The sequence below is a fragment of the Megalops cyprinoides genome, chromosome 2 (genome assembly GCF_013368585.1).
Source record: "Megalops cyprinoides isolate fMegCyp1 chromosome 2, fMegCyp1.pri, whole genome shotgun sequence".
NCBI classification, from domain to species: Eukaryota; Metazoa; Chordata; class Actinopteri; order Elopiformes; family Megalopidae; genus Megalops; species Megalops cyprinoides.
Window position 1 is genome coordinate 28297501 of NC_050584.1, and position 26139 is coordinate 28323639.

A 26139-nucleotide genomic window follows, 5' to 3' on the forward strand; every position below is an offset into this window, starting at 1 on the left:
ATAGGGTTGTCAAGGTGACATATATTTAAATTAGTTAAATATTATTGCTATATATTTCTGTTTCTGTCTCTTTTGATTGTCAGTGCAGGCTTTGTCTTTCAAGCAATGTAAATAGTAGTAGCATACATTGTGTATAGCAATATAAACTATAGGATTATGAATTACATTTATAAATCATTCATGAATATTTACACCTATGAATGCAATATATCACAAGCCTTCATGTATTGCTTACACACACACACACACACACACTCAAACATTTGTGTTTTGGTTTGCATGCACAAGTTTTTTTGAATCTGATCATGTGGGTTTGTTTTTTTTTTCCTCTCTGCAGATTCTGCGGATAACCTTCCCTCACTTCGACCTGGAGAACAGCGTCAACTGTAACTACGACTTCCTGCAGATCCACGATGGGGAGAGCGCCTCTGCCCACCAGATCGGGAGGTACTGTGGCACCAACGCCCCGGCCGAGCTCTTCAGCTCCCACAATTCCCTCTACTTCTGGTTCCGCTCCGACCACTCCATCAATGCCGGTGGCTTCACTGTGGCCTGGCAGTCACAGTTACCAGGTAATGCATACCAGCTTTGAAACAGGTACCAGTTAGTGTGCGAGTGTTGCAGTTTTGAGACAGGTACCAGGTAATGTATGAGTGTTCTAGCTTTGAGACAGGTACCTGGTAGCTTATTGAATATTCTGCCTTTGAGACAAGTACCAGGTAGGGTACAATTTTTCGGACTTTGAGGCAGGTACCAGGTAGTGTACGAGTGTTCCAGTTTTGAGAGAGGTGTCAGGTTGTGTTCGAGTGTTCTGCCTTTGAGACAGTTACAGGTAGTGTACAAGCGTTCCAGCTTTGCAACAGGTACCAGGAAGTGTATGAGTGTTGAGGTTGTTAGCAAGTACTGTATGGTAATCTCCAGTGTGAGGCTTTTTGTGTCACTGGCATCAGACAGCACTGGTCTATGGTCCCCATCTGTCTTGACCAGTGTGTGGAGGAGAACTGACCGAGCTGTACGGGTCCATCAACTCTCCGGGTTACCCTGGAAATTACCCCCCGAACCGGGACTGCTACTGGACTGTGAACGTGAACCCCGGCCTGCTCATCCAGTTTGCCTTCGGAACCCTGAGCCTGGAGCAGCACCCCGACTGTAACTATGACTACCTGGAGGTAAGGCATTGTGATGTCACCATGAGCAGCTCTGTGTGCTGAGCATGTGCAGTGAACTTAAGGTAACTTAGACTTAAGTGAACTTAAGACCACTTAAGCGGTCTGGTTGTATGATAGTTACTGGGTCAAAATGTGCTGGTTCTGTTAATCTTACTGTTCACATGCCCTAAAGCTTTCTAGGTCTGGTACCTGTACCACAATCACACAATGTTCTATAATGTTCAGCTGTTTAATGTTGACCTGTATGAGTCCCAGTTCCATGATGTTTGCTTGCATTGTGAGCTGTTTTCTTTATGTTGACTTGTATTGTGATGCACTCCAGTTACATAATTTTTCCTTGCATTACGAACTGTTGTGCTCTTCATTGTTGGCCTGCACTGTGATGTTCTCCTGTGCTGTGGTTCAGATCCGGGATGGCCTGCTGCCAGAGGACCCGGTTCTAGGGAAGTACTGCAGTACTGGCTCCCCTCCCCCTCTACAGACCACTGGGCCGGCCGCCTGGGTCCACTTCCACTCGGACTTCAGCGTGAGCGACCGGGGCTTCCACATCACGTACACCACCTCGCCATGTGAGTGGGAGTGGGAGAGGGAGAGCCAGCGGGGTAGGGGTTTGAGGGGAATGGAACTGGGAGATGAGGCTGGTGTGGAGGTGGGTAGGCCCACATAACTTGGATGGATAAACCCCTTATCTCTTGTGCTGGAAGTTGCTGTGAATGATAGCATCTGCTAAATGCATGTAATGTATAGTGTGTGTGTGTGTGTGTGTGTGTGTGTGTGTGTGTGTGTGCGCGTGTGTGTGTGTTGGATTTATAGATAGATGTGGAGGTGTAACTTGTATCAGGAGTCACCAATGCAAAGGATTTGCAAAGTAACAAATCCTCAAATCCCTCAGAAGCATTTTTGGTTATATTTTATAGTATATTTTGCAGTGTTCTTACAATTCTTCCTCTTCCTACTTGACTCTGATACATCACATTATCATCATTTAGCAAATGCGTTCATCCAGAAGAATTTACAAATTTGATCATATCTAGTACCTTGCCCAAGGGTACAACAGCAGTGTGATTTGTATCAAATTGAATCAGCAGCCTTTTGCTTGCAAGCCATGCTTCTTACCACTATGCCACATTGTGGCCTGATACTGTGATGCTGCTTACATACTGAACCGGAATGGGCCTCAGAGATGATTACTGCTTTAGAAATCAACCCCACTTTTCTTTTCCCCTCTTTTTGATACATGCAGACAGTGAACCCCCTGCAAAACTAAAATAATTAGAACACCCGCAGGGGTTTTGCAGTCTATGACATTTCTGAAAGGTCACAGAGACTCAGAGTCAATGGAGGGCTTGCTCTGGACTTCTGTGGTCCTTCTAACATTAATCCCGTTTTAAATTCAGACAATTACACGCTTGAGCCAAACCAGGATTTGCACTTTAAAGTCAGCCTCAGACAGAAATGCATTGAAAACCACAGTAATTCTTTATCTAATCCTTATTCATGTTTTGTACATCATGTGGGTGAGACATCAACATTAAATAACCCACTTCTTCATAATGGCTGTCCATTTACCGCAGTTTCAGAACAAAGAGGGAATTTCTACCCTAGGTGTTTGTACGTGAGGAAAACAACTGCTCTTTTTTTAAGGCTTCATTGCTTCAATAGCTGTTTGTGGTCTTGTGCAATGAGACTCTAAATCTGTCAGAAATTACCATTATACACTCACCATAAAGCCTTATGAGTTAGTTTAAACTTTGTTCTATAATGAATGGCATTTGCATTTTTAGTGAGGTATTTAAAGGTTAAACGGACTGTAATTATGGCATAATCTCAGTTAAATAGTTTGACCTTTGTTTACAGTGGTTTTGATGATAATGTAATTTACCAGCTACAGGCAGGTAATAAAATGACAATAAGTAAACTTATGAGGAAACAGTAAACCATACCATAAATGTGCTCACAAGACCATTCCACTTTCTTAGTCACATGAACAAGGCAGTATATTCATAATATATACAAAAATATATTTAAAAATTGTGTTGCAATATGTTCTGCCATTCTATTCACATCTAACACCTTGTGCATCTAATAATGTTCATATTTGAGCCCATATTTTTCAGCTCTCAGATCCATATCATAACTGTCTGTTGTACTACAAGATGTAAGTCCTCATGCACAGAAGCATCCCAAGCCACTTTTAATAGGATCCTAAATGTAAAGAGCATTGGGTTGAGTTCCTAGCTGTTCCTAGCTGGTTTAGATTTAAACCAGAAATTTCCAGTTGTATAATACAGTAATTCTTTAGATTCAAGCAGTGTAATGTTGGCCTACGATTACTTGCTGAGTTAATTCTGAACATAATATATTGTGTGAAAAGGAAATGTTGAGGAATAACTCCCCCTATCCCCCCACCCTCCTCTAAATTTTGGGGGTCTCTTGGGCCTTCAGCGGACCCGGGCTGTGGGGGCACCTACACGGACAGCGAGGGGATCATCATCTCGCCCAACTGGCCCAACAACTACGCTCACAACCGCCAGTGCATCTACATCATCCGCCTGCCTCCCAGCGAGGTTGTCTCCCTCAACTTCACTCACATGGACCTGGAGTCTCACACCGGCTGCTCCTTCGACTACGTGGAGGTAGATCTGGGACTTGGGCAGTGTGTGTGTGTGTGTGTTTGTGTGTGTGTGGAAGCAAATATGGTATTGATCAATGTGTGAGTATGTGGAGGAAACTGGTAAATGTGGGCTAATGTGTGCGCCTAGTCAGATCTGGAATTCACATAGTGTGCATGTTGACGTAAATATGGTATTGGCTGGAGTGAATGTACTCGTAAGTCTTAAAAGAGTTATCATGTGTGTTTGTGTGGAGGTATATTTGGTATTTGGTTATAGTGTGTCAGTGTGAAGGTAAATCTGACTTTGGCTATGAAGTGATTGTGTACATGTATATCCATATCAGGTATACAGGTAAATCTGTATTGTATCTGTATCATATGTACATGGACATAATTATAAAGTTAAAAGAAAGCATCAGTTGCTGAAGATTAGTGTCAAATGTTTGAGCAAGCACAAGGATAATCTTAGACAGGTCTGTATGCATATAAACCCAGTCCTTCATTCGTTTTCAGCACTTTATTAAAACAGAGGTGAAGATGGCATTTAACCACAGTTAAATGTTTGCTCTCTTCTTTTTCCCCTGATGACAGCTTAAGTTATTAATATAATATCCTGGAAGGGATCTCTGTATAAAGGGATATTTAGAGAGCCTGGAAATCTTCATATTACTGTTTACTATTGGGTAAGGTGTTTTTGCATCTGCAATTACCGTCAGCACAGAGTCTGCCCAGTGGCATAAGGGGATCTTTGGCTGAGCGGGTTTGCCGGCAGCCATTTTTCTGGCACTGACAGACCTGCTGTGGTTTCACGGGGAGAGACCAGGAATCTGACCTCTTCTATCACAACAAGTCATCTCTCTTTTTCACCGAAGGTCAAGCTCAGACTGCATTTATCCAAGGTTTCTCTAGCATATAAATGTGTCACTGAGTGTTTGTACTCCCGGCAAGTTTGGCTTACATTTAGTTCCATTCCACCAGATACAGGTAGCAGTAAGGAGAGTAGCATCCACAAATAAGAAGAAAACTGCCATCCTAAAGACGCTATGTGTTTTAATTTGCAATGACACTACTTCTACTTCTAGGAAATAAGATAACACATAGTGACGTAGATACAGGAGAGAGGGGGAGAGGAAGAGAGAGAGAAGAAGGAGAAACAGAGACCAAGAGAGAGGGACGGTGTTTGTGAGACATAAGAGAGATCAAAAGCAAGCAAAAGAGACAAAAAGGTAGAGAGAGGAAGGTAGAAAACGAGAGGTGGAGATGCAGAGAAACACACATTGTGTGAGACAGGAACTGAGATACCGAGAAAGAAAGCATTTAAAAAATTACAAAACCCCCATGAGCCCGGTTCTGCTCAAGGTTTCTTCCTGATAGGGAGTTTGTCCTTGCCACTGTTGCCTTAGGTTTGCTCTCAGGGGGTCTCAGGCCTGGGAACAATGTAAGGCTGCTTTGTGACAACTTGTATTGTAAAAAGCGCTATACAAATAAAAATGAATTGATTTGAATTGAATTGAAAACACACAGTTCACTGACAAAGAAGCAAAATGTCTCAATACAAACAAGATAATGTTACCAGCAGAACTCATTTGCTTTTGCTAGGCTGAGAGTCACCTAGCCTGATACTGAATGCTCTCTTATAGAGCATTCAGTTATTACAGCATATAGTGCTACAGTGACATACAAGACTTGAAAATGGAGACAGTTATCGAAGAGAGAGAGAGAGAAAGATAAATAATAGTCTGAATACTCAGAGGAGAGACTTTGAGTGAAATGCTTGCTTTGGCTCTCCTTCCCTGGACCACAGGAGCATAGTATGTGTAAAAGGGCCAGGACCAGGAATTCGTTGAGAAGGAAAGTGTATCTGTGACCGACTGACATTAGTCTAATTATCCTTCACATGTGCAGCCTGTTGCATCCAGTGTCATAAAAAGTCCTCATCCCTCTGCTCCTCATTAATAGTGCTTCAATGGCATCTCCCCACAATGTACACTCACATCTGTCTTTCTCTAGAAATGTTCTGTTACTTCCACATTAATGTTGATTCATCCTGCAGATGTCCTTAATCACGGTTATGATTTTCAGCATTTTGAAACCAGATTCGTTGCACAACTTGACGCTCCATCATTTTTGGCAGTGTCACGCAGTGTTGGTTCCATAAAAGAACTGGGAGAACACATGCTTTCCAAACCCACAACAGCACCGTACAGAGACTCATTGAAAATGAATGAGCTCTCCTTTTCACTCTGCAGATAGGTGATCCCAGTGTGAGAGGCGCTGCAAACCCAAAGTCTGTTGGATTCAATCTGTGAGGAAAAGTCAGGAACGGCGTAAATTCTCATACCCATACCCCTATTGTTTAAGGTACCAAGCAAGAAACAATATTAACCAGCATTGAAAAAGATTCATCTCTGAATCCTACTCCCAAACCTTCATGTTTTTTGTGGGGTTGCTGAGTGCTGCAGTCAGTGATCTGCTGTTCTCTTCTCATGATTGTCAAATCAAATTGGCCAGTATCCATGGCGTCCAAGGCAAAACACATTTCAGAATGCTTCCCCAAAAATCCCCTCATGACTGTTTAAACTCTTCCTGAGTTTCCTCTGGACCCGCTGAGAGCAATACTGAAACTCTCCCCTGACCTCAGACTCAGTGAGAACCACGCTGATGGGTTTAAATGGCTAAAGGAGAAGCCAAAAGGTAAAAACAAGTCTGCTACTGTAATACAAGGGAATAACAGTGTATCAAAATCTTTTTCAATCCATGCTCCCCTCTGTGTGGTTTAATTTCCTGTTTGTAGACTTTATTATTTACAGTAGATCTGTGACTCCCACCACGCAAATACAAGCCCTTGAGATATATGAGGCTGTTGAAGTAGTCCTTTGTTGGGGCTAGAACCTCTTTCCACTTTCTGTCTGACTCAGAGAATAGTGACCCCTTACCCTTTGTGTCCTCTCTCACCTGCTCTTTCTGACCTGCTCTATCTCACCTGCCCTCTCTTACTGCCCTCTCTGTCAGCAAATTTGGGGAACCCTCCTTCAACCTCTTACCTGAATGGAGGCCCACTCCCTACATGTACCTGTGAATAGTTGGAACACACCATTTCTGCATTACAGGTGCGGGACGGAACCACTGAAACGGGCCCGCTGATCGGGAAGTACTGCGGCTCCACCCTGCCTGCCCCCATCACCTCAAACACCAACGGGCTCTGGGTCCGCTTCAAGTCTGATGGGTCCGTCAGCCGGGCCGGCTTCCGCGCCATGTATGAAGTTGGTGAGGAGCGCCAATATGACTCTAGATATTTGCATTGTTTGTGTTCAAGACATGAGCACTCTCACTCTGATGGTGCGCTCAGATCACAGACAGGTGTGGTGGGCTACCCGAGTCCTCCGTTTGGATTGGGAAGAATTATTGGACAGGATACCGCAGACCATTCATCTGGAAAATCACTTTTTTTTTTTTTCACGCAACACAATGAACTGAGTTCAGCCTGCAAACACACATAAGAGTTATACCTCAGCCTCTTCAGAACTGAAGAAGCCAAAATTTGGTCACATTTTTACATTTCTAATATAGTTATTCTATTCTGGTGTCAATTTACTATTTGTAATATAATGAATTCAGGGTTGTGGAGAATGAGCCTGACAGCGGTATCCTGTGTTTTGGGCGGGCACAATATTCCGTGGGCGTTTCTGTGTCCCGTGCTGTCTGGCAAGAAGCAGCCCGGCCACACCCGCCTTCTAGAAAATTCCTCAAGCTCCTCTGCAGTGCTGACACTGACAGCCCCATAGCCGAAGCAGTAAAAACCTGAATTTAATCATGTTTTTTATCTTGGTGACAGAAGTGGTAAATTAACGGTGACGGTCCCTGTGGTGAGGATGCATGCGACTCTGTGGGCACATGTGTGCATCTGATTGTGCAGCGCCAGCTCTTTCTCCATGATTTAGAGTCTTTATTGCCCACTCTCACTGCAATGATGAAGAACCTCGAAGTGACATTAAAAGCAGGCCTGGTTAGATTTAATTTGTGCTGTTCCTTTTCCACGCATGTGGGGCGGAAAGGTTGCAGCCGGGCCACTCACGTGTCCGAGCGGAGAGCACTCTCTCTGTGTTGTATCTCTCCGCTGTGGTGGACAGTGCAATGGACGCTCCTGAATCATGCTGACACGGGGGGGGCAACGCTCATTAAATGATTGATTTTCATGACCCAACTGCTGCTGGCTGCATTCTACAGGCCTTAAACCTCCCAACTGAAACAGTCTCACCACTGCCTCTCTCCTAAGGGTGTAAACCTTGATATGCTGACCTTAATCTTTTTAACCATAACAATGATATGATGCTATATTGCTACCTAAGAGCTGATATAATACTGTATATATCGGAATAAGAATTCACCTTACATTTTGATACAATGTGATTCAACATAACCTTAAAATTATACCAAGGTTTTAATGAAATGTAGTATCTAAGCATTAGGACGTTATATCCCATTGACAATGAAAGCTCAAGGATAACTAGCACTGAAACTAAACTGCTGCATTACTGCTGCATTTATATGAATAAAATGAAATGTCACAGATCTATTCTTGCAGTACGATTCAACATAACCTTAAAATTATTCTAAACTTTTGAAGAAATGTACAGTATCGAAGCATTAGGTCATTATATGCCATTAAAATAAAAGCACAAAAAGTGTGTGCCACTCAAAGCTCAACGATAACTAGCATTGTAGTTTCAACTGCTGCAGTAATGTAAAAATATATGGTGTGGATTCATTCACATGCAACATCAATACAACAGCATAATTGCTTTCATATTGCTGGATCATATGACTTGATGTGCTGTCTACCCTCTCCCTGCTCTCTCCCTATGCAGGCTGTGGAGGCACTTTCTCTGGCTCTGGCCAGATCCGGTCCCCCTACCACCCCAACTCCTACCCGCACGACAAAACTTGCGAGTGGGTCATCAACCAGCCAGCCGGCTACGTGGTCACTCTCAACTTTCTGACCTTCGACATCGAGGGCAGCTCCACCTGCCGCTACGATTACGTGGAGGTATGCTCGCGCCCCCGGTTAGCGCGTGGTGTCCTCCAGAAGCTGGCATGTCATTGGAGCTTCACTGCTGGGTTACAGCTTAGGGTCGTATTCTGAGAGCACCAGCCCCTGCTTTAAGGCAATCTCAGTAGGACCTGGAGGATGTTTCCATGACCTCAGTGTTGAGCACATAATACAATACTCTTTCCTCCTGGTCTGTGATGTGCAAAAGAACATTGAGTTAAATAAAGTAGACTAAAGCCCTGAAGTAGCCTGACATATGCCTACATGATTATTTTACTAATATCCACAATGGAGACATATTGATATGGGTTGATATTCAGATTTGTTCTCAAAACTGATGTAGATGGAGACATTGCAGGAGTGGACATTATTTTTCTTACTTATCAATTTAATTTTATCATCATTCTTTTGTGCAAACAAGTGTGTTTGTCTGCACGGAAGATAGACATAAATCTCTAGTTCCGAAGAGACCCTATGCTGAACCAATCAACCTTGGACATGATGTGACGGTGAAGGTGATTGGCAGTTTTTATCTTCTCCCTGCATAGGTACGGGATGGCTCCACTGCAAGCTCTCCTCTGATTGGCCATTATTGCGGTACCCAGATGCCGCCCATGATCCAATCCACACAGAGGTCCATGTTCATCCGCTTCAAGACAGATGCATCTGTCAGCAACCACGGCTTCACGGCCGAGTACGACTCTGCAGAAGAAGGTAATGTATGGAGGATTTGCTGGAGCCTAGCTTAGCGCATCACAACCTCACAGTGTTACAGTGATGCTCTATCTGCATTGTGACATCACCACAACCTTGTAATAATGATGTTAGGGATCGCATGTTTCTTTGGAGTGCTTAGGGATCGCATGTTTCTTTGGAGTGCTCATTCATAATCCCACAGAAAACTGGCATATCATGCATGCCTTCATCCACGTCAAAGACAACAGACAACAGATGTAGTCTTTTAGTCTGTGTTCTTTGATGTTATTCCAGTCCCATTGAATATGTCCACTTGCACATGCACCTGTTGTATAACAGTAACAGTAACAGTAATGTTAATGCAAAATGGTGTACTACTGTCATAGCACACCAGCTGGAAAACATGGTTCATTGTCCAAGATTGTTATTGTTCATGTGCATTGCTGGATATTCTTTGAAAGAACTAACAAGGATATGTCTTGGCTGGGATTCAAAACTGTATGCTTTTGGACATAGCTGTTCGATTAGTATCCTTACACAAGAGCCCCCACCCAATTTTCACATTCTGTAATATTCTGAGTATGTATGTTTGGTAAGGAAATTAAGTTTTAACATGCTTGTGTGTGTGTGTGTGTGTGTGTGTGTGTGTGCCTTACCAGGTTGTGGGGAGACCCTGAACGCCCCCTCAGGCATCATCACCAGTCCTGGGCATCCAACTAACTACCCCCATGGAGCCAACTGCACCTGGTTCATCTCTGTCGCCCCCGGTAACATCATCCGCCTCTCCTTCACTTCATTCAACCTGGAGTACCACTACAACTGTATCCGTGACTACGTGGAGGTGTACGACAATGGCACCGCTGAGACCGGGACCAAACTTGGCAGGTAAACTGTGTTTCTGTCGCCATGGCAAAGGCTGAGACCTTTTTTGTGACCAGGGAGACCAAAATCTGTTTAAATAGACACATTTAACACCTTTAAATATAAAAGAGTTCTTTCAACCATTAACTGAATTAGAGACTTTTATATATTTTGATCAATCCTGTGGATACCGCTGGGACCTTTTGCAGTGACAACACAGGCATATTTAATGACGCAACAGGGCATAACTAAATTGTTATGAATTATTACTGCTGCAGAAAACGGCAGCTTGACCCATACTTGAGGACAGGCAGTGAAGATTTCCGGCCTGTGAGAAACAGCCTAATGGGCTCGGACGGTTTATTAAAGACGTTAATCTTGATAATGGCTGGGAATGAACGTGTTTTACCATCAATAATAAGTTTCCAGCTGGGCACTCTTTCACCTGCTGATTTGTCACGGGCAGATACTGTGGGCGGTCAGTGCCCCCCTCCCTGACCAGCACGGACAACCTGATGACCATCCTGTTTGTCTCGGATGCCAGTCTGGCCACGGAGGGCTTCTCCGCAAACTACGTGTCAATCAATGCCACGACAGGTATGTTCTCTTTAACAGCTGGAGGTGGGTCAGATGTAGCCCTCCATCAGACTGATTAGCCTGTCCATTTAGCAGTATATATTATGCCCAATGAGTGACAACCAACCGCTTGTAAACATGATATAATTACCATTTATATAAATTTGTATGACCATTAGGGAAAGTCAGCTATCTGAATTAGCAGTAAACGCTTATTTGTGGGTAGTTCCTCATGACAATTTAATTTATAAACATGTTGACCCATTTAATGCAAGTGTTTTTTTTCGCTAAAAAAGCTGCTCTGATCGACTTCTTTCCCATCTTTGAACATTAATCACAGCATGGGAAACAAACATGACACAGAATGGAACTCTCCATAAAGACCTCTTTTCATTCTTAGAGTAAGGCATACTGGGATTGATTTCCATGTGTGTAGGACTAAAAAGTACCCACCCTTATTAATTTGTATAAATCTGTCACTACTGTGTCCCTGGGACAACATCTCAGTGACCCACAGAACACAGTGTAGCTCATATTTATTCTGGTTCTTCTGCTTATTGGATAAAGTATGCTCAAATCTTTCCGACTTGAGCATGCTAAATAAGAGTCTCCTCAAATGACATTGACAGACAATGCAAAACAGAAACAGAAAGCCTAGGAATTTTGGCCAGATAATAATGTTATAATTAAGATTTTTCACAGTGCATGCAAACATGACTGTGATTGGTGCAACTGGAGGCAAATGCTATCACCCCCCCACCACCCCGGAACTGTTTCTGAAATGTCATCTGTAAATAAGGGTAGCTAATCTGACAACACATAAATGTCACTGACGCTGTAAGTCTGTCAAAAAATTCAGCTTCTTAAGTATCCTAAAGTGACGCAAACAGAAACAAGAAAGCGAGTCACCCTGTCTGTCTGACCCCAGCTCACTAGTACCATCAGGGCTGTTTCCTGTTCAGTGATTGGCCAGGAGCCAATGAATTGATCTGATTATGGGGCCTCCAGTGTGGAGAGCCGCTGAAACAGTCATGTGGCTTCATGTCCACAAAAATGATAAAATCAGAGCTGCTGCGTCTACAGAGAGGAGGAATCCACCGTGGGATTGATGGTTCCAAGAAAAGGGACAGCATTTTAAATTCCTCTGCCTCATTTGGCTTGTTGTCTCTGTCCATGCCATGTGGTGTGTCCATGGCAGCAACCGATAAGCCTTGGGGCCCAGTTGCGTAATGGCGAGGTCTTCATAACGTCATGCTGAGGTCTTCTTCACCTCGAGTGACATGCAGCAGACTGTTCTGTGGCAAAGGCTCGCCTGGCCGTTCCAGCAAAACCGCGTGCCGCTCACCAGCCTCTCCACAGAGGCCTTCTGTGATTTTTTAATGGCTGCTTGGAAGAGAGACAGTGAGCTCGATCCAGGAAGTGAACACCAGTCGTGTGTGTGCATTTGTGTGTGCGTGTGTGTGTGTGTGTGTGTGTGTGTGTGTGTGTGTGTGTGTGTGTGTGTGCGTGTGCGTGTGCGCGTGTGTGTGTGTGTGTGTGCGTGTGTTTGTGTGTGTATATGTGTGTGGTGGAGGATCACGATCTCCTTTTTCCATTGCATACAGGCACAGTTTTACTAGAGGGTAGCTTTTCTCTGTGTCATACTGCCTGATCCACACACTGCATTGCAGAACGCAAATTGATGGGCACCCTGCAGTGGGCATGGGTAGACATGTCTGACTACCACTGAGATTTTTGGTCAGTAAATGAGAGATTTCATATCATTGTCAAGCTCAAAATAGATTGCTAATTAAAGTTTTCATTTAAAGTTTGACAAGCATTCAATGTCCTATTCATACTCAGAATACAAAAATGTATCTGAGCTAAACCATTGTCACTGTACAGAAAACCAGGCTAGATTAATGCTCTTTATGGTTTGAGATTCTTCATCAGACATATTGTGGTAATTCTTGTGTGGTCTGTGTAGCTGTAGATCATTCACTGACTAAGGTTAATGAAGTTCAGTGATTTATGCAAAATTTGAGAGCAGAGTCTGACTGAACATTAAATTGTAGGGTTAAGCTATGAACACTGTTACATCCAGGGAATAAGTTTGCTCAGACATGGAGAGCGTCTCTAAAGATATAAAGATTTTTTGGTGTTCGCTCTCAAATTACCTTGGTGCTTTAGATGCTTGTGTCCTTTTCATGGGGACACTAGATGCCTTGTGGCACAGCAGAATGTGAATACATGAGACGTACAGTAATGTTTCTCTCTCCCTCCTCCCTCACTCCCTCTCCCAGACTGCAGCCAGCTGTTCACATCCCCCACTGGAGTGCTGAGCTCCCCCAACTACCCCAGCAACTACCCCAACAACCGCCAGTGCGTGTACCGCATCGTGGTGGGGGTCAACATGCAGATCATGCTCAACTTCACCGATTTCTACCTGGAGGGAGTGCACCCCAGCTGCACCTATGATTACGTGGAGATCAGGTGATTCTGCAAAACAGCAGTCTGCCCCCCCCCCCCCCCAACCCCCCCAGCCCTACCATTCCAATCCACCTGGTTGAGTTGGTGCTTCCATTACAAAGGTCAAATGAGGACTTTGGGTGAACACAGACACATACACACACACACACACCCACACACACACACACACAGAGCAGATGTTTGTGAAATCCACTGGATAGAGATGGGGACGAGGTCGCTATCAGGTTAGCTGAGGTCACTGAATGGACTGGGAGGCTGTCAGCTGGATTCTGTGTCCTGCGAGTGCTGTGAGCAGCTGTTTAGAGGAAGTAGCCAGGCTGAGAACAAGTGCAGAGTTCCCTGCTTCTTCGCTCTGATGTGAATGAGAACGCAGCTGCCAGTCTGAGCTGGCAATCAGTGTGTGGCACTTAGAATATACAGTATCATTAGATCACATTAACTCTTGACAGTGTTGAATTTCTGCCTATGAGAATTATCCATGGCCTTCCAGCTGATCCACTTCAATGAAGGATGTTCCTGTCAGCAGGCAGCATTAACGTCATGTTTCTGCGTTTGTGTGTGACACATTCGGTGACGCTGTGCTCTCCCGTGCAGGGATGGAGGGTACGAGACCTCCCCTCTGATTGGCAAGTTCTGCGCAACCCAGAGGCCACCTCTGCTGGTCTCCCACAGCAACAGGCTGTGGATCAAGTTCCGGTCGGACGCCTCTGCCACCTACACGGGGTTCTCTGCTCACTGGGATGGAACCCTGTCAGGTACGTGCGTATGTGCGTGTGTGTCTGTGTGTGTGTGTGTGTGTGTGTGTGTGCGTGTGTGTGTGTGTGTGTGTGAGTGGGTCACACTTTAAATGAAGTTTTGCTTATAAAGGCTTTATGAAGCATACGTAAAGCCTTCATAAACATGACAGAATGCCTTCATAAACCATACACAAGCAAATATCATACTTCATAAAGGGAGACATAACCACTTTCTTATGCAACATGTTATACCAAATGTGTAACCGCATGAGGTGTTGCTCTAGCCATGATATCTGCTACTTCAGCATGTTGATTGAGGAACATTTCAGATTTCACCATGTCTGCTCTACATACAGATTAGCTGACTATTCAGACCATCCACTGTGTAATGCTGCAGTGTGGATATCTACTGAAATTTACGTTGACATTAACTGATTAATGATTACTGTAGATTCTCAAATGTGCTCTGTCTACTAGAACTATCCAGATCATCATTCAACAATTTAACGGGAGCATGCATGCTGAACTCCAGTGTACAACATGGTCCTCAACCAAACTCCACCCCATCTAGCAAGCATTTTGCACACAATTTTGAAATTAGAAAACTCTGGTGATCTGATTCCTCAGATAGAGAGTGTTGAGAGTGTGCTTCTCTATATGTAGACAAGCGTATAAATCTGTGGAAAAAAATAACCCAAATGATACTGCCAGTTTATGAATGACTATGAATGTGGTCAGACACTCGGAAAGTGAATTCGGATATGTGCCCTGGGTCGACCATCACTCAATCCGGGGATGAAATTAAGAGGGTTCCCTGCTACTCCTCTTTCTCCAGGCTGTGGAGGAACCCTGACCACCAGCACGGGCAGCTTCACCTCCCCAAACTACCCCCTGCCGTACCACCCCAATGCCGAGTGCTACTGGCACATCAAGGTCAGTCAGGGAAGCCCCATCCAGCTGCGATTTGGAGACTTCCACTTGGAGTCCAGCTCCACCTGCTCCTACGACTACCTGGCGGTGAGTGCAGACTGGTACTAACAGGAATAACATAGTAATATGCACTCCTGTAGGCGGGAAAACAGCATGTTAATGTAGATGTCAGTGTGAACACAGCTGGTCTGAACCAGTGTTAAAAACATGTTTAAATGTGTGTGTTAGTGTGTGAAGATGAGTGGTTTATATCAGTGTTAATAATACGTGTATGTCAGAGTGTGAGGATGACAGGTTTGTGCCAGTGCCAAAAACCTGATATACGGAAAGCTGAATGACACTGAGGTCTCTCTAAAAGTCAATAACATGCTAACAAAGACAGTGTTAAGAACTGTGATCTCTACTTGTTAAAAACATGTTAATAATGAAATCAGTGTGTGTGCACTGTCAGCCTATATAGGGTGTTATTAACAGTCTTGTGGAGGTGACTGATTACCTGTGTGTACTTGTTCCAGGTATATGATGGGAACAGCACCAACGCCCCTGCCCTGGCCAAGCTGTGTGGGACAACGTTGCCCGCGGCAATTAACTCCACCAGAGACCAGATGTACGTTAAACTGCGGACTGATTCCAGCGTCAGCGCTGGGGGGTTCCTGGCCACGTATACTCAGAGTGAGTACCCCTTAACTGATGTCCTCAGACCCCCCCCATATATATGCCCACAGACACACATACACACAGGGCCCCCAACTCCCAACCCCCAAACCTCGGACTCTAGCACACAGAGTGAATACCTACAAACTGAGTTTCTCAGACCCCCCTATGCATCTACAGAGACACATACACACAAACTGAGTGTCCCAACCCCCCATTCCTAAATCTCAGTCTCCATGCACATAGAGTGAGTACCTCAAAAAATCAGCACCCTGCCAACCACCACCATGTCCCCCACACAGTACTTCCAACAGTCAGCCCACTTACCCCCCCTAAGCTCAGTACCTCTGACAACCCTCAAGCCCCCTCCCTCACCCTCAATTTCAGAATGCCCTCCAAACAGTTTCTATAATATTATCTACCCCCACATAAAATCGAACACATCCCCCCATGCACAGTATTACCCCTCTACCTACAGACACATACAAACACACACAAAGGACCTTAAACCACACACATACACACAGAGTGTGTACACCCCAAACCTCAAATGAGAACATACATTCAAATGAACATTGTGTCAAATGAGCTGAAACAGATCATCATTCAACAGAACCCCATTGTACATAGGTTTACTATTCCAGAGTGACTCTGGATGTAGTTCAGTAATCTTTCTCTCAATCCCATGTGTTTGATAAATGAAACATTTTTCTGGCAGACTTAATTGGTTATAAGTTATTTTGGTGGAGGCATGAGGTCATGTGTGACCTTTTAGAGAACATTGTAGCATTACAATTCTGTGTCAGATTTGACTGATACATTTCAGGAGGTGCTGCTGTTAGTGTAGCAGAGCTAAGAGTAATAGCTTCTATTAGTTATGCATAAAGCCGGTAATGCTGTGGTAGCAGTTAGCAGAGTGCTTTCAGCAATGACGTCTCTCCCTGGGACATTGATTAGCTAGTGTTATTGCCTATAGAGTGAGGGGCAAAATGTTTTTAGCCAGACCAGGAATAAACTGCCTTTAGCTCAATGCTGGCCATTAGAGTCAGTTGTACGACACGAATAAGGGGTTGGAGCTTGCATGAAGAGTTACAGACGTCTTTCACATTCACTGCATTAACATGGGATGAATTTCCTCTATAGAATCATCAACATCTCCGATGGGGCACAATAAACACAGTAATATCAGCCCCGCATTCAATTAATCTGGAGAGGTCCATCAATGCTTAAGGGTCTACAGCATGTGGAAGGAATGTTAATCGTAATACAACATACTCTACCTATTATAGTTTGTAATTAGGACTGGACCCCCAGCACTGCCAGGTTTGTTCCAGGCTATCTTGTTCCTCTGAAAACAAGTGCAGAGGTCCCTGTTTCCCCTGCTCTGATGTGAATGGAAACGCAGCAGCCAGTCTGAGCTGGCAAGCAGTATGTGCCGCTTACAATATCGACTTCATTAACTCCTGACAGTGTCTTGAATTACTGCCTGTGAGGTAATAATCCACGGCCTACCTTTAGCCTGATCTACCTCACTGGAGCTGTTTGCTGTTATTGCTGTGTGTGTGTGTGTGTGTGTGCGTGTGTGTGCGTGTGTGTGTGTGCACATCTGCAGTCATGAGAGAACGTGATCAGGAGAGCCGTTGTATGTCAGGAGCTGCCAGCTCTCAAAGACAGCAACGGTTGCTATTGTTCCATCTCCGTGGCAACAGGGGGCAGGTGATGCAAGGCCTCCAAGCTGGAGGGGCAACAAGAAGACAGCCCACAAAAGAATTTCCACCAGGCGGTTTGGGATCCTCACTGGCCTTTGTCTGGCTTGACATGCTCCTTTTACTTTATGTCCTGGCATGGAGCTCACAAGAACAGGGGTCATTCCAATAAGACGTGTCTTGTTTTATTTTCCTTTAATAATTTTTCATTACTGTCCACAGAGTTTGCCAGCTTGGCTCTGAACCTGATCTCCTCTTTGTTTCCCTGAATATAATTACAGAAGACAGTTCCTTCTGTTGCAGAGCAAAGAAAGCCAATCACTTCTTCCAAATACAGTAGTTTTCCCCATATATTTGCCATTGTAAAGTGATTGAGTTGGCTTGGAAACACCAACTTACTTTTATTTTTATTAAGTTGGCTTGAGAAAGCCAACTTACTGTTCATCTTATTATTTCTTTTTTATTCCTTTTTTCATTTTAACTCCTCCTACACTTACAGAACTTGGCCAGTACCTTCAGCTAGTATGGTTATGCTTTGCTTGTGCTTTTTATGTTGATAGCTAAAGTATTTTTTGAGATATTAAGAATTTTACATCAAAAAATTCTCAGTGATAGAAATTAATGTTCCGAATATTCATAGACAGATAGTTCCTAATAACATTCTAACAGGAGCAGCTGACATCACAATCGGCCTGCTACAGCAGCCACAGTTCAGACCGTCTCTTGAACGCAGCTTGTAACTATTGGCTACTACCATGCTAGGCCTTTTCAAATCAACTTAAAATTTGACCTCAAACTTTCCTTTAGCGCTGAGTTCTGAGTTCTTAATTATGACGAGATCTGCTTCTGGATGTGAAGGCAACTTTGTAAGGACTCTGAAACAAACGTGGCCGGCTTGGGGCAAAGATGTGTCCCTCGATGCATGGAAAATGATGCACACTCCACAACGATAGAACCCAGGCTCGAACTCAGGACCCTTGAGCTGTGAGGAGGCTGTGCCATCCAATCTATTACAGCTATACCCCATTTTGGCGTATAAAGCTCTTCATGAAGCTGTGAAGCTTTTGCATGTTTGCAGTGTATTGCATTTATGTGTATTGCCATATATGAGGAGGACCACATGAGCAGTGTTCTGTGTTTTTAGTGTTCTTTGGGTTCTTCAGCTTGGGCGCAGCTGGTTTAATCATTTGGTAAGAAAATACCCCTTTTGTCCCGCGGCCTGCCAATCAAAACAAGAGGAATAGCCCATCTGTCTGTACTGCTGTTGATAGATGGGTCAGCCTACAACCTCACACACTTATAATGAAAACAAATAGAAATAAAAATAAAAACAAAAAGGGCTAATCCTACACTGTCTCCCCCCCTATCCACAGCCTGCCAGGGTGTAGTCATAGCCAATCAGAGCAGAGGGTTCATCGAGAGCCTTGACTACCCCAACAGCTACGCCCACTCCTCCCACTGCAGCTGGACCATACACACCACCATGGGCAACACCATCAACTACACCTTCACGGCCTTCGACCTTGAGCGCTCCTCCAGTGCCTGCATCTACGACTATGTCAAGGTGGGGGCGCGTTTCTGGCAGGTGGCAGCTAGCAGGTGACAGGTGACAGGGCGAACAAGGGCAGAATTGATTAGTGAAATGCTAACCTGGGTTCATGTTTCACTTGTTCACCTGTTTGTTTGATCTTATTTATTTCCCCTGCACATTTTAAATTACATTACTGTCATTTAGCAGATGCTCTCATCCAGAGCGACTTACAGTATGTAGGTTACAAGTTTTACATGTTATCCATTTATACAGCTGGATGTTTCCTGAAGCAATTCTGGGTTAAGTACCTTGCCTAAGGGTACAGCAACAGTGTCCCAGTGGGGAATCGATCCAGCAGCCTTTCAGTTACGAGCCCCTGCCCTTACAACTATGCTACACTGCCACTCTTCATTTTCAGATGTTAATGAATAGAGAAAAAAATATGCATTGCACAGGTCGATCTATCTGTCTATCTGTCTGTCCCGGGGGTGCTCCTAGATGGTGTGCAGGATGTGGTTGGGTCTATTCTACGCTGACCTCTGACCTCTGAGAGTCTGCAACTTCCACAGGAATTCAGCCATGGGAAATTAATTACTCTCAGAAAAATAAATAAATGATGCACCCATTTTCTTATACAGTTTAAAAGCCCGCTGGGAACACGTTCTAGATTAGAAGCTGGTTTTGCTGTGAATGTGTAGAGCAACAAGAAGGCTCTGCCTGTGGCCACTATAGATATAGCTATCTCCATAACAATTAGTTTGGACATAGATTATTTTATCTGAATCCATTTCCTGAATGATGCGCTGAATGAATGGTTCAAGAGAACCTCCTGCTTTAATACTCCCAATCAAAGCCATGGAATCATTGTCTTATATTTAGAAGGTTTCCTGCACAGAGAAGATACACCTTTTATGTATGAGTCCAGTCTAGTTGTTTTATCCCCACAGTGTTAAATTTGTAATCATCTGTCACCTGTGTTTGCACAGCTGTTGGGTAGAGGATGCAGTACAGCTAAGACAAGGCCATTATTACTGAACACACATCTGTCCACACATCTGTCCACAAACAAACCCCCACCCCCACACAACCATGCAAACACAGACACACACATGTAGACATTCACACACAGACACTCTCTCTCATGTACATACACGCTTACTATATCTCTTTCTCTGTCTGTCTCTCCCTCTCTCTCAAACATGCGCACACACACACACACACACACACATACAGACATACATTTCTGTCCAAACCACCATAGGAGGGGAAGGAAGTGGGGTTTTCCTCTGACTCAAAGAACAAATAAACAAAAGACAAAGGAAGAAAAAAGAATTAGATAGAAGTGATGTAATCCAACAGGAAATTGGAATAACAGCAGACAAAAATCCCTGCTGTGAGCATGACTGTGTGCTGTTGATGAGACCTTAGTCTGTACGTTAAGTGGGGAAATTGGCTGATAAAGACTAGCTGTATGCTGAAACAACCTTGAGATAAATTATAGTGTGAGATGAGAAATGTCTGAAATTCCCCCATGCCATGCAATCCCTAAGCAGATGTTCTTCAGACAGTCCTGGGCTTGCAGCACGTCACTCAGACCTTTTATCTTAAAAAGAGGAGCACAACAGTGAGAGGCCTCCATTCATGCCTGCAGTTTAATTCCACATTGCGTCAGCGTGTCTGATGGTGGCTTTGTGTCTTTAACGACGTGTGGAAATGTCCTCTTCAGTGAGAGGCACTCTTCGGCCGAATCGCGTCAGTCACCGGATGGCACTTCACCACTGCAGGAGAAGTGTTGTTGAAAGCTTTGGTAGCCTGAGCGGTGCTGCCTGAGACTTGGCTTGCCAGTAACCTTGGCAACCCAAATACGCATGACATCATCGTCCCCCATGCGAGGCGGACTGGTCCTCTGTCAACATGCACCTCAGACATTCTTTCATTTCCTCCTACAGGCCAGCTTTGGCTGGGTTTTCCCATCGAGTTCTGAGCACTGTTTTTACAGAGATCATTACACAGGGTCTGTCCAAAGGACTAAGGCTATCTACTGAATACACATTAACATGAGTGACATCTCCTCTAACTCATAGATATTAACTACAGACAATCGCAGAATAAAAAATGACTGTGATATATGTTCAGGGCGTATTACATTAAAGAAAGTAGCACCGAATAGTCCTCAAATGTGTGTTATACATAATATAAAATACAATACAATAACAATTTATGTTTTAATCTAATATTTTACCATACAATTTATTAAGACGTTGAGCTGCTTATGAAGGATGGGTCACAGGGAATGCATTGGTTTGTGGGGTGCGACATAGTCTTGGAGAGTTTGGGAGCCCATGATTCAGGGGGCTTGTTCTTGCTGCACAGATTCAGCTGCCACAGATATTCTACATATCAACCTGATACTCAGCTCTGTCTCTGCCATTCTTGAAGCTGCAACCATTCTGATTCGCTGGCTCCTTAGGAACATCCTTGAAGGGGGTGTGGTCTAAAAACAGAACATCCACAGACTCGTGCAGCAATGCAGAAAGCACCAGAACTTACTGTTACCAAACCAGACCAGGGGGCACAGAGGGTGGGAGGAATGCAGGAGCCAAATATCTGGTTGCAATAAATGGAATATCTGTGTGGTTGGTATGCGTGCAAGGTTTACAGAATGTGCCTGCATTGCATATCCTTAGCTCTAATGAATTTAAGATGGACTTCTTTGTGGAGCAGCCAATCATCGGGGCTCATTGCCAGGTTTAGATTTAGTGCCTGCAAATGCAGTGTTTGAAGGTCTGGTTGAAATACTATTATGAGAAAAAGGCATTGCCAGTCTGTACCTCCATTGGTGTTCAAGTTTGTATTCTACAAAACATCCCGCGCACAGCCGAGTGTAGATTCAAAACACCACAGGAACAGTAATTTGCCATCAGGCTTGAATTCAATGTGTTGTCCTCTGAAATGTTTAGCTTACAAAGAACTTTTTTTCATTAAAGTGGGCCTTCAAAGCTTTTCTGTAATTGGCTGACATGAGTCGCACACATCTGGACATCCTGGGACATTTTCGAATGCCCTTATTGGCTGTTTCATTGCCTTTTGTGATGTCACACATGGGTACAGTTGGCCAAAATCAGGTTTGACCTCTGACCCTGGACTTTTAAGTGAGTCTGCATTATGATGGGTTCAAAACAGGCGGAAGGTCAACTTACAGCCCAAAGGAAAATCTCCCTGCTCATTCATCTCAGTCTGGTAATTATACACCTCAATCATAGGCACAGAACTATAGACTTCTGTTTATGTAGCTGTGGGCTGAGGGTCATTATGGGAAAGAGCTTGGGGGCGATGTGGGAGGGGGAGCTGGCCCATGATTACCCTTGTTTTAAACCCACTCACCTGGCAGATGGAAGTACTGGCCTGTGCATCTGGTTGTATTTATGCTCAGGTCAAATTTCAGTTCTCTGTTCTCATATTCTTGATTTTTTTTTTCCTTCAAGAGGCACACAGCTCTAACCAAAACCTTCTAGTCCCAGTGGGAGAAATTGTTCCCATCAGAACCTCAGAACCTCCTTGTTAAGCTGGGTTCAGCTAAGTGCAGCTACAGCTATATTTTATAGATCCTTATTAACCCTTTTTCTTACATGAAAGAAACAAACAAAAAAAATCTTAAAGCTGCTGCATTTGTATCCCAGTCAGGTATGATAGAAAATATTTCCCATAAAGTAATGTTTTGTAGAACAGACCTTGAGATAGAATGTAAATTACACTATATGGCCATTTATAGTAATGCATATTTAGGGTGTAGGTGTTCCTTTGTTTTTAGTTCATGTAATGGTTTGTATATTCGGCACTTTCTCGGTTTCTCACTCTATGACACTGACCTGCAGTCAACAAGGCTTCAGCGGTTTGGAACTGTCAGTCACAGACAAAGGACAAAATCTTACACACACACACACGCACACACACACACACACACACGCACCCACACACACACGCACATACACACAGTTCCAGAATCCTTCCTGTGCCATTGCCACACCCCTCGGCATTGCATTATATCCCAACCCAACACGCAGCGTTTGCTCAGCATTGCTTTGCCACAACCCAACAGCGTTGCCCTAACGTTACAGGAACGTTGTGCCACTGTCATCATGCGCTGGCACAGTGGCCCCCACTCTGGGCCATTGTCCTCTGAGAGGACCTGCCAGTGTCGGCTGCCATCAGACGTCTGGCCCAGATGGCAATGCTTGTCTTTCTGTCAGCTCCTTTTGAGAGCAGGTGACACAAAACCCTCCCCTGTTAGGTTCTGCAGTGCCGTGAGGAGAGGGCTTCACAGTGAAACCCAGACAAACCTGATGTCAGAGATTCAAAGAGCAGCTCACCGATAGTTCCTTAAGCTCAGTGTCTGGGAAGGGCTCATGTTCCTCCTTAATGGGAGCGCTGCTTTTCATTATTTTGTTTGCAGTTATAAGTGGCTCACTCAGTCACTGAATGGGCAGAAGTGTCGTGTAGTGGCATGGAGCAGGGCTCGTAATCAAAATGTTGCTGGGTCAATACCCTGTTGCTGGGGCACTGCTGTTGTACCCTTGGGAAAGGTACCCCACAGTTGCTTCAGTAAAAATCCAGCTGTATAAATGGATAAAGTTGTAACCTGTTGAAGTTGCTCTGGAGAAGTGTATCTGCTAAATGAGAATGTAATGTAATGAACCCCATGATGTATTACAGTGGTCTCAGCCACTCTCCTGCATTTTGCCAAAGGTGTTGTTTTGCTTGCTTTCCAAACGCAATCTGGATGCATTTTGGTTGCGTTTCGGTACATGGCGCCTGCGCTGTGCTTCTTTTATTGATTCCTGCTGGCTCTGCCTCTGGCTTCATTTTCTCTGATTCTGACTTAACATGTCCTTTGTTGTGTGTATGGGTCACGTGCAGTGTTTGCCAGTTTTTGTTTTTTAATTAGTTCTTTTTTCCTGGCTGGCAGTTAGATATATTTTTTAAGAGCAGAAATACAAGCTTGAATTTTCTTTTTTGTTGATTGGTTTGGAACATGACACATACAAGAATTCTAATCCAGCAGTGTTTTACAGTATGCACTGCAGTGTACGACTGTCTGCCTGTCCACATCTGGCAAAGAATTGATGCTGGACCTCTTCCCAGTCAAACTGTCTTTTACACAATGCAATCCACAATGAAATTAGTTTTCTCTGGTGTGTGCTGAAAATACAGCACCATTGGTATCAGGCTTTACTTTCTCATGCCCTTCATAGCAGATGTAGTTGGGAATCCTTTATTTCCTATTGTATATCAAGCACACAGTCAAATTTGCGTTACTTCTGAAGACCTAAAATCCACACCCCAAATGACTTAATGTGTTCCTTATGTTCCTCAGACAATCAAAGTTAAAGAAACAAAAAGACCATCGTGATTAGATTGAATTTTCCTACATGTTTTTAAACCCTCTGTGGTAGAGAATGAAACACAGGGATTACATTATATTATTGTCATTTGGCAGACAGTTTTAAAATTGTAACCTCTCCAGAGCAATTTACAAAGGTTACAATTTTATCAATGTATATAGCTGGATAGTTACTGAGACAATTGTGGGTTGAATACCTTGCAGTACCCCAGCAGGGAAGTGAACCAGCAGTCTTTTGGTTATGAACCCCGCTCTTTACCACTATGCCACACTTCTGCTCGTAGTTTGTGATGGTTGGTGGTTTGATTTTTCCAGGGTACAGAATTTAAGTCCTCTGGTCATGTCAGAGTTAACAGACAGATGTTGGGTTGTGGTACTTTTCAGCTGTGTTTACACTGATCTCTGCAGAAATAACGACTCTGTCATTACTGTCTGTTATTGACTGGTGTTGGGAGGGTTAATAGGCCTTAGGGCTGGCTGACTCCCTGACGACCTGCCTCCTGGCCCACACCATGCTACTGTGCTAGCTTTAGACACACAACTGAAAACTTTAGAGGGAACACACACACAGGCGCACACGCACACGCACACACACACACACACACACACACACACACACACACACACACACACACACACACACACACTTTTTCCAGTCTCCATACTGGCCTCACTGTAAAAACTACATGGAACACTAGCATGGATTTCCTTCTGCCCTGACAGTCTTCATTCTCTTGAGACAAACATTGCTCAATAGCTTGAGAGAGAGATTTCCAGAATATTCCAGAGTGTCAGTGTCACTGAACAGATGCCTTTTATTAACAGTTTCTGCTTTGCAATTCCTGTTATGAGTGATAATGTTGTAATAATTACTGTAATTACTGGAGTTGTGGTTTGCAGTAATTATTAAAGTCAAAATGGATTCCATTTTTTACAATCAATTTAAGGAATCAATTAATTGAAAAATCTTCATATAAAATTATTAGCAATTTTCAACTGATTAATTTAATTTGAATTCATTGCCAGAACTGACTGAACTGAATGGAATTGACCCAAACTCCTGTGATTATTACACATATACCATTCCTTTATTGAGGGTAGCTTGACGTCTATCCACTGACACATTCCCTAACTCATTCATGCAGTTGCTTTTTTTTAATTACTTTTATTTTAATTGAGATTATGTAGACTTCCCATGCAGGCTAGAACAGCAATGTCCTACCAAGACTCTAAGGTCTAATTTCTGCTGCTCTAAACTTCTGTTTTTCAGCTGTATAACGGTCCAAACGAACAGGCCCCTCTGATTGGCACTTTCTGCGGGAACACGCCCCCGCCACCCAACACCACCACCAGCTCCTCCCTGCACATGGTGTTCCGGTCCGATTCCTCCATCTCTCACTCGGGCTTCCAGATGATGTGGTACCAGAACGGTAAGAGAACTCCACTCTCTCACCAGAACCAGAAGGTGATGGTAAGCCATTGCCCCTGCCACCAACCCACCGTTAGACCAATTCTGTGTCTACGTGTTCCCACAATTCCTTCCCCCTTTTGAAACACCCCCTCCCGTGCAGTACCGCTCTCTACCATCTGTACTCCATCACAATGGCCCTATCATTACATTACATTAATGCCATTTAGCAGACGCTCTTATCCAGAGCGACTTACATAGATTGCAATGTAATCCGTTCATACAGCTGGATATTTACTGAGGCAGCTGTGGGTTCACTACCTTGCCCAAGGGTATA

The 26139-nt window shown here is 44.0% G+C and overlaps 1 protein-coding gene across 1 annotated transcript in view; it reads left to right on the plus strand.

Annotated features, from left to right (window-relative positions):
• The window catches only part of cubn (cubilin (intrinsic factor-cobalamin receptor)), a 95805-nt gene that overhangs the window by 15741 nt on the left and 53925 nt on the right, over positions 1–26139 (plus strand). The window contains exons 14-28 of the mRNA XM_036521718.1: positions 338–572; positions 988–1169; positions 1576–1738; positions 3615–3805; positions 6894–7050; positions 8652–8830; positions 9382–9547; positions 10189–10414; positions 10857–10987; positions 13249–13438; positions 14030–14190; positions 15008–15189; positions 15618–15774; positions 18836–19026; positions 25665–25824. Of these exons, the coding sequence (XP_036377611.1) occupies positions 338–572; positions 988–1169; positions 1576–1738; positions 3615–3805; positions 6894–7050; positions 8652–8830; positions 9382–9547; positions 10189–10414; positions 10857–10987; positions 13249–13438; positions 14030–14190; positions 15008–15189; positions 15618–15774; positions 18836–19026; positions 25665–25824 (2671 nt within the window). The remainder of the gene's footprint in view (positions 1–337; positions 573–987; positions 1170–1575; positions 1739–3614; positions 3806–6893; positions 7051–8651; positions 8831–9381; positions 9548–10188; positions 10415–10856; positions 10988–13248; positions 13439–14029; positions 14191–15007; positions 15190–15617; positions 15775–18835; positions 19027–25664; positions 25825–26139) is intronic.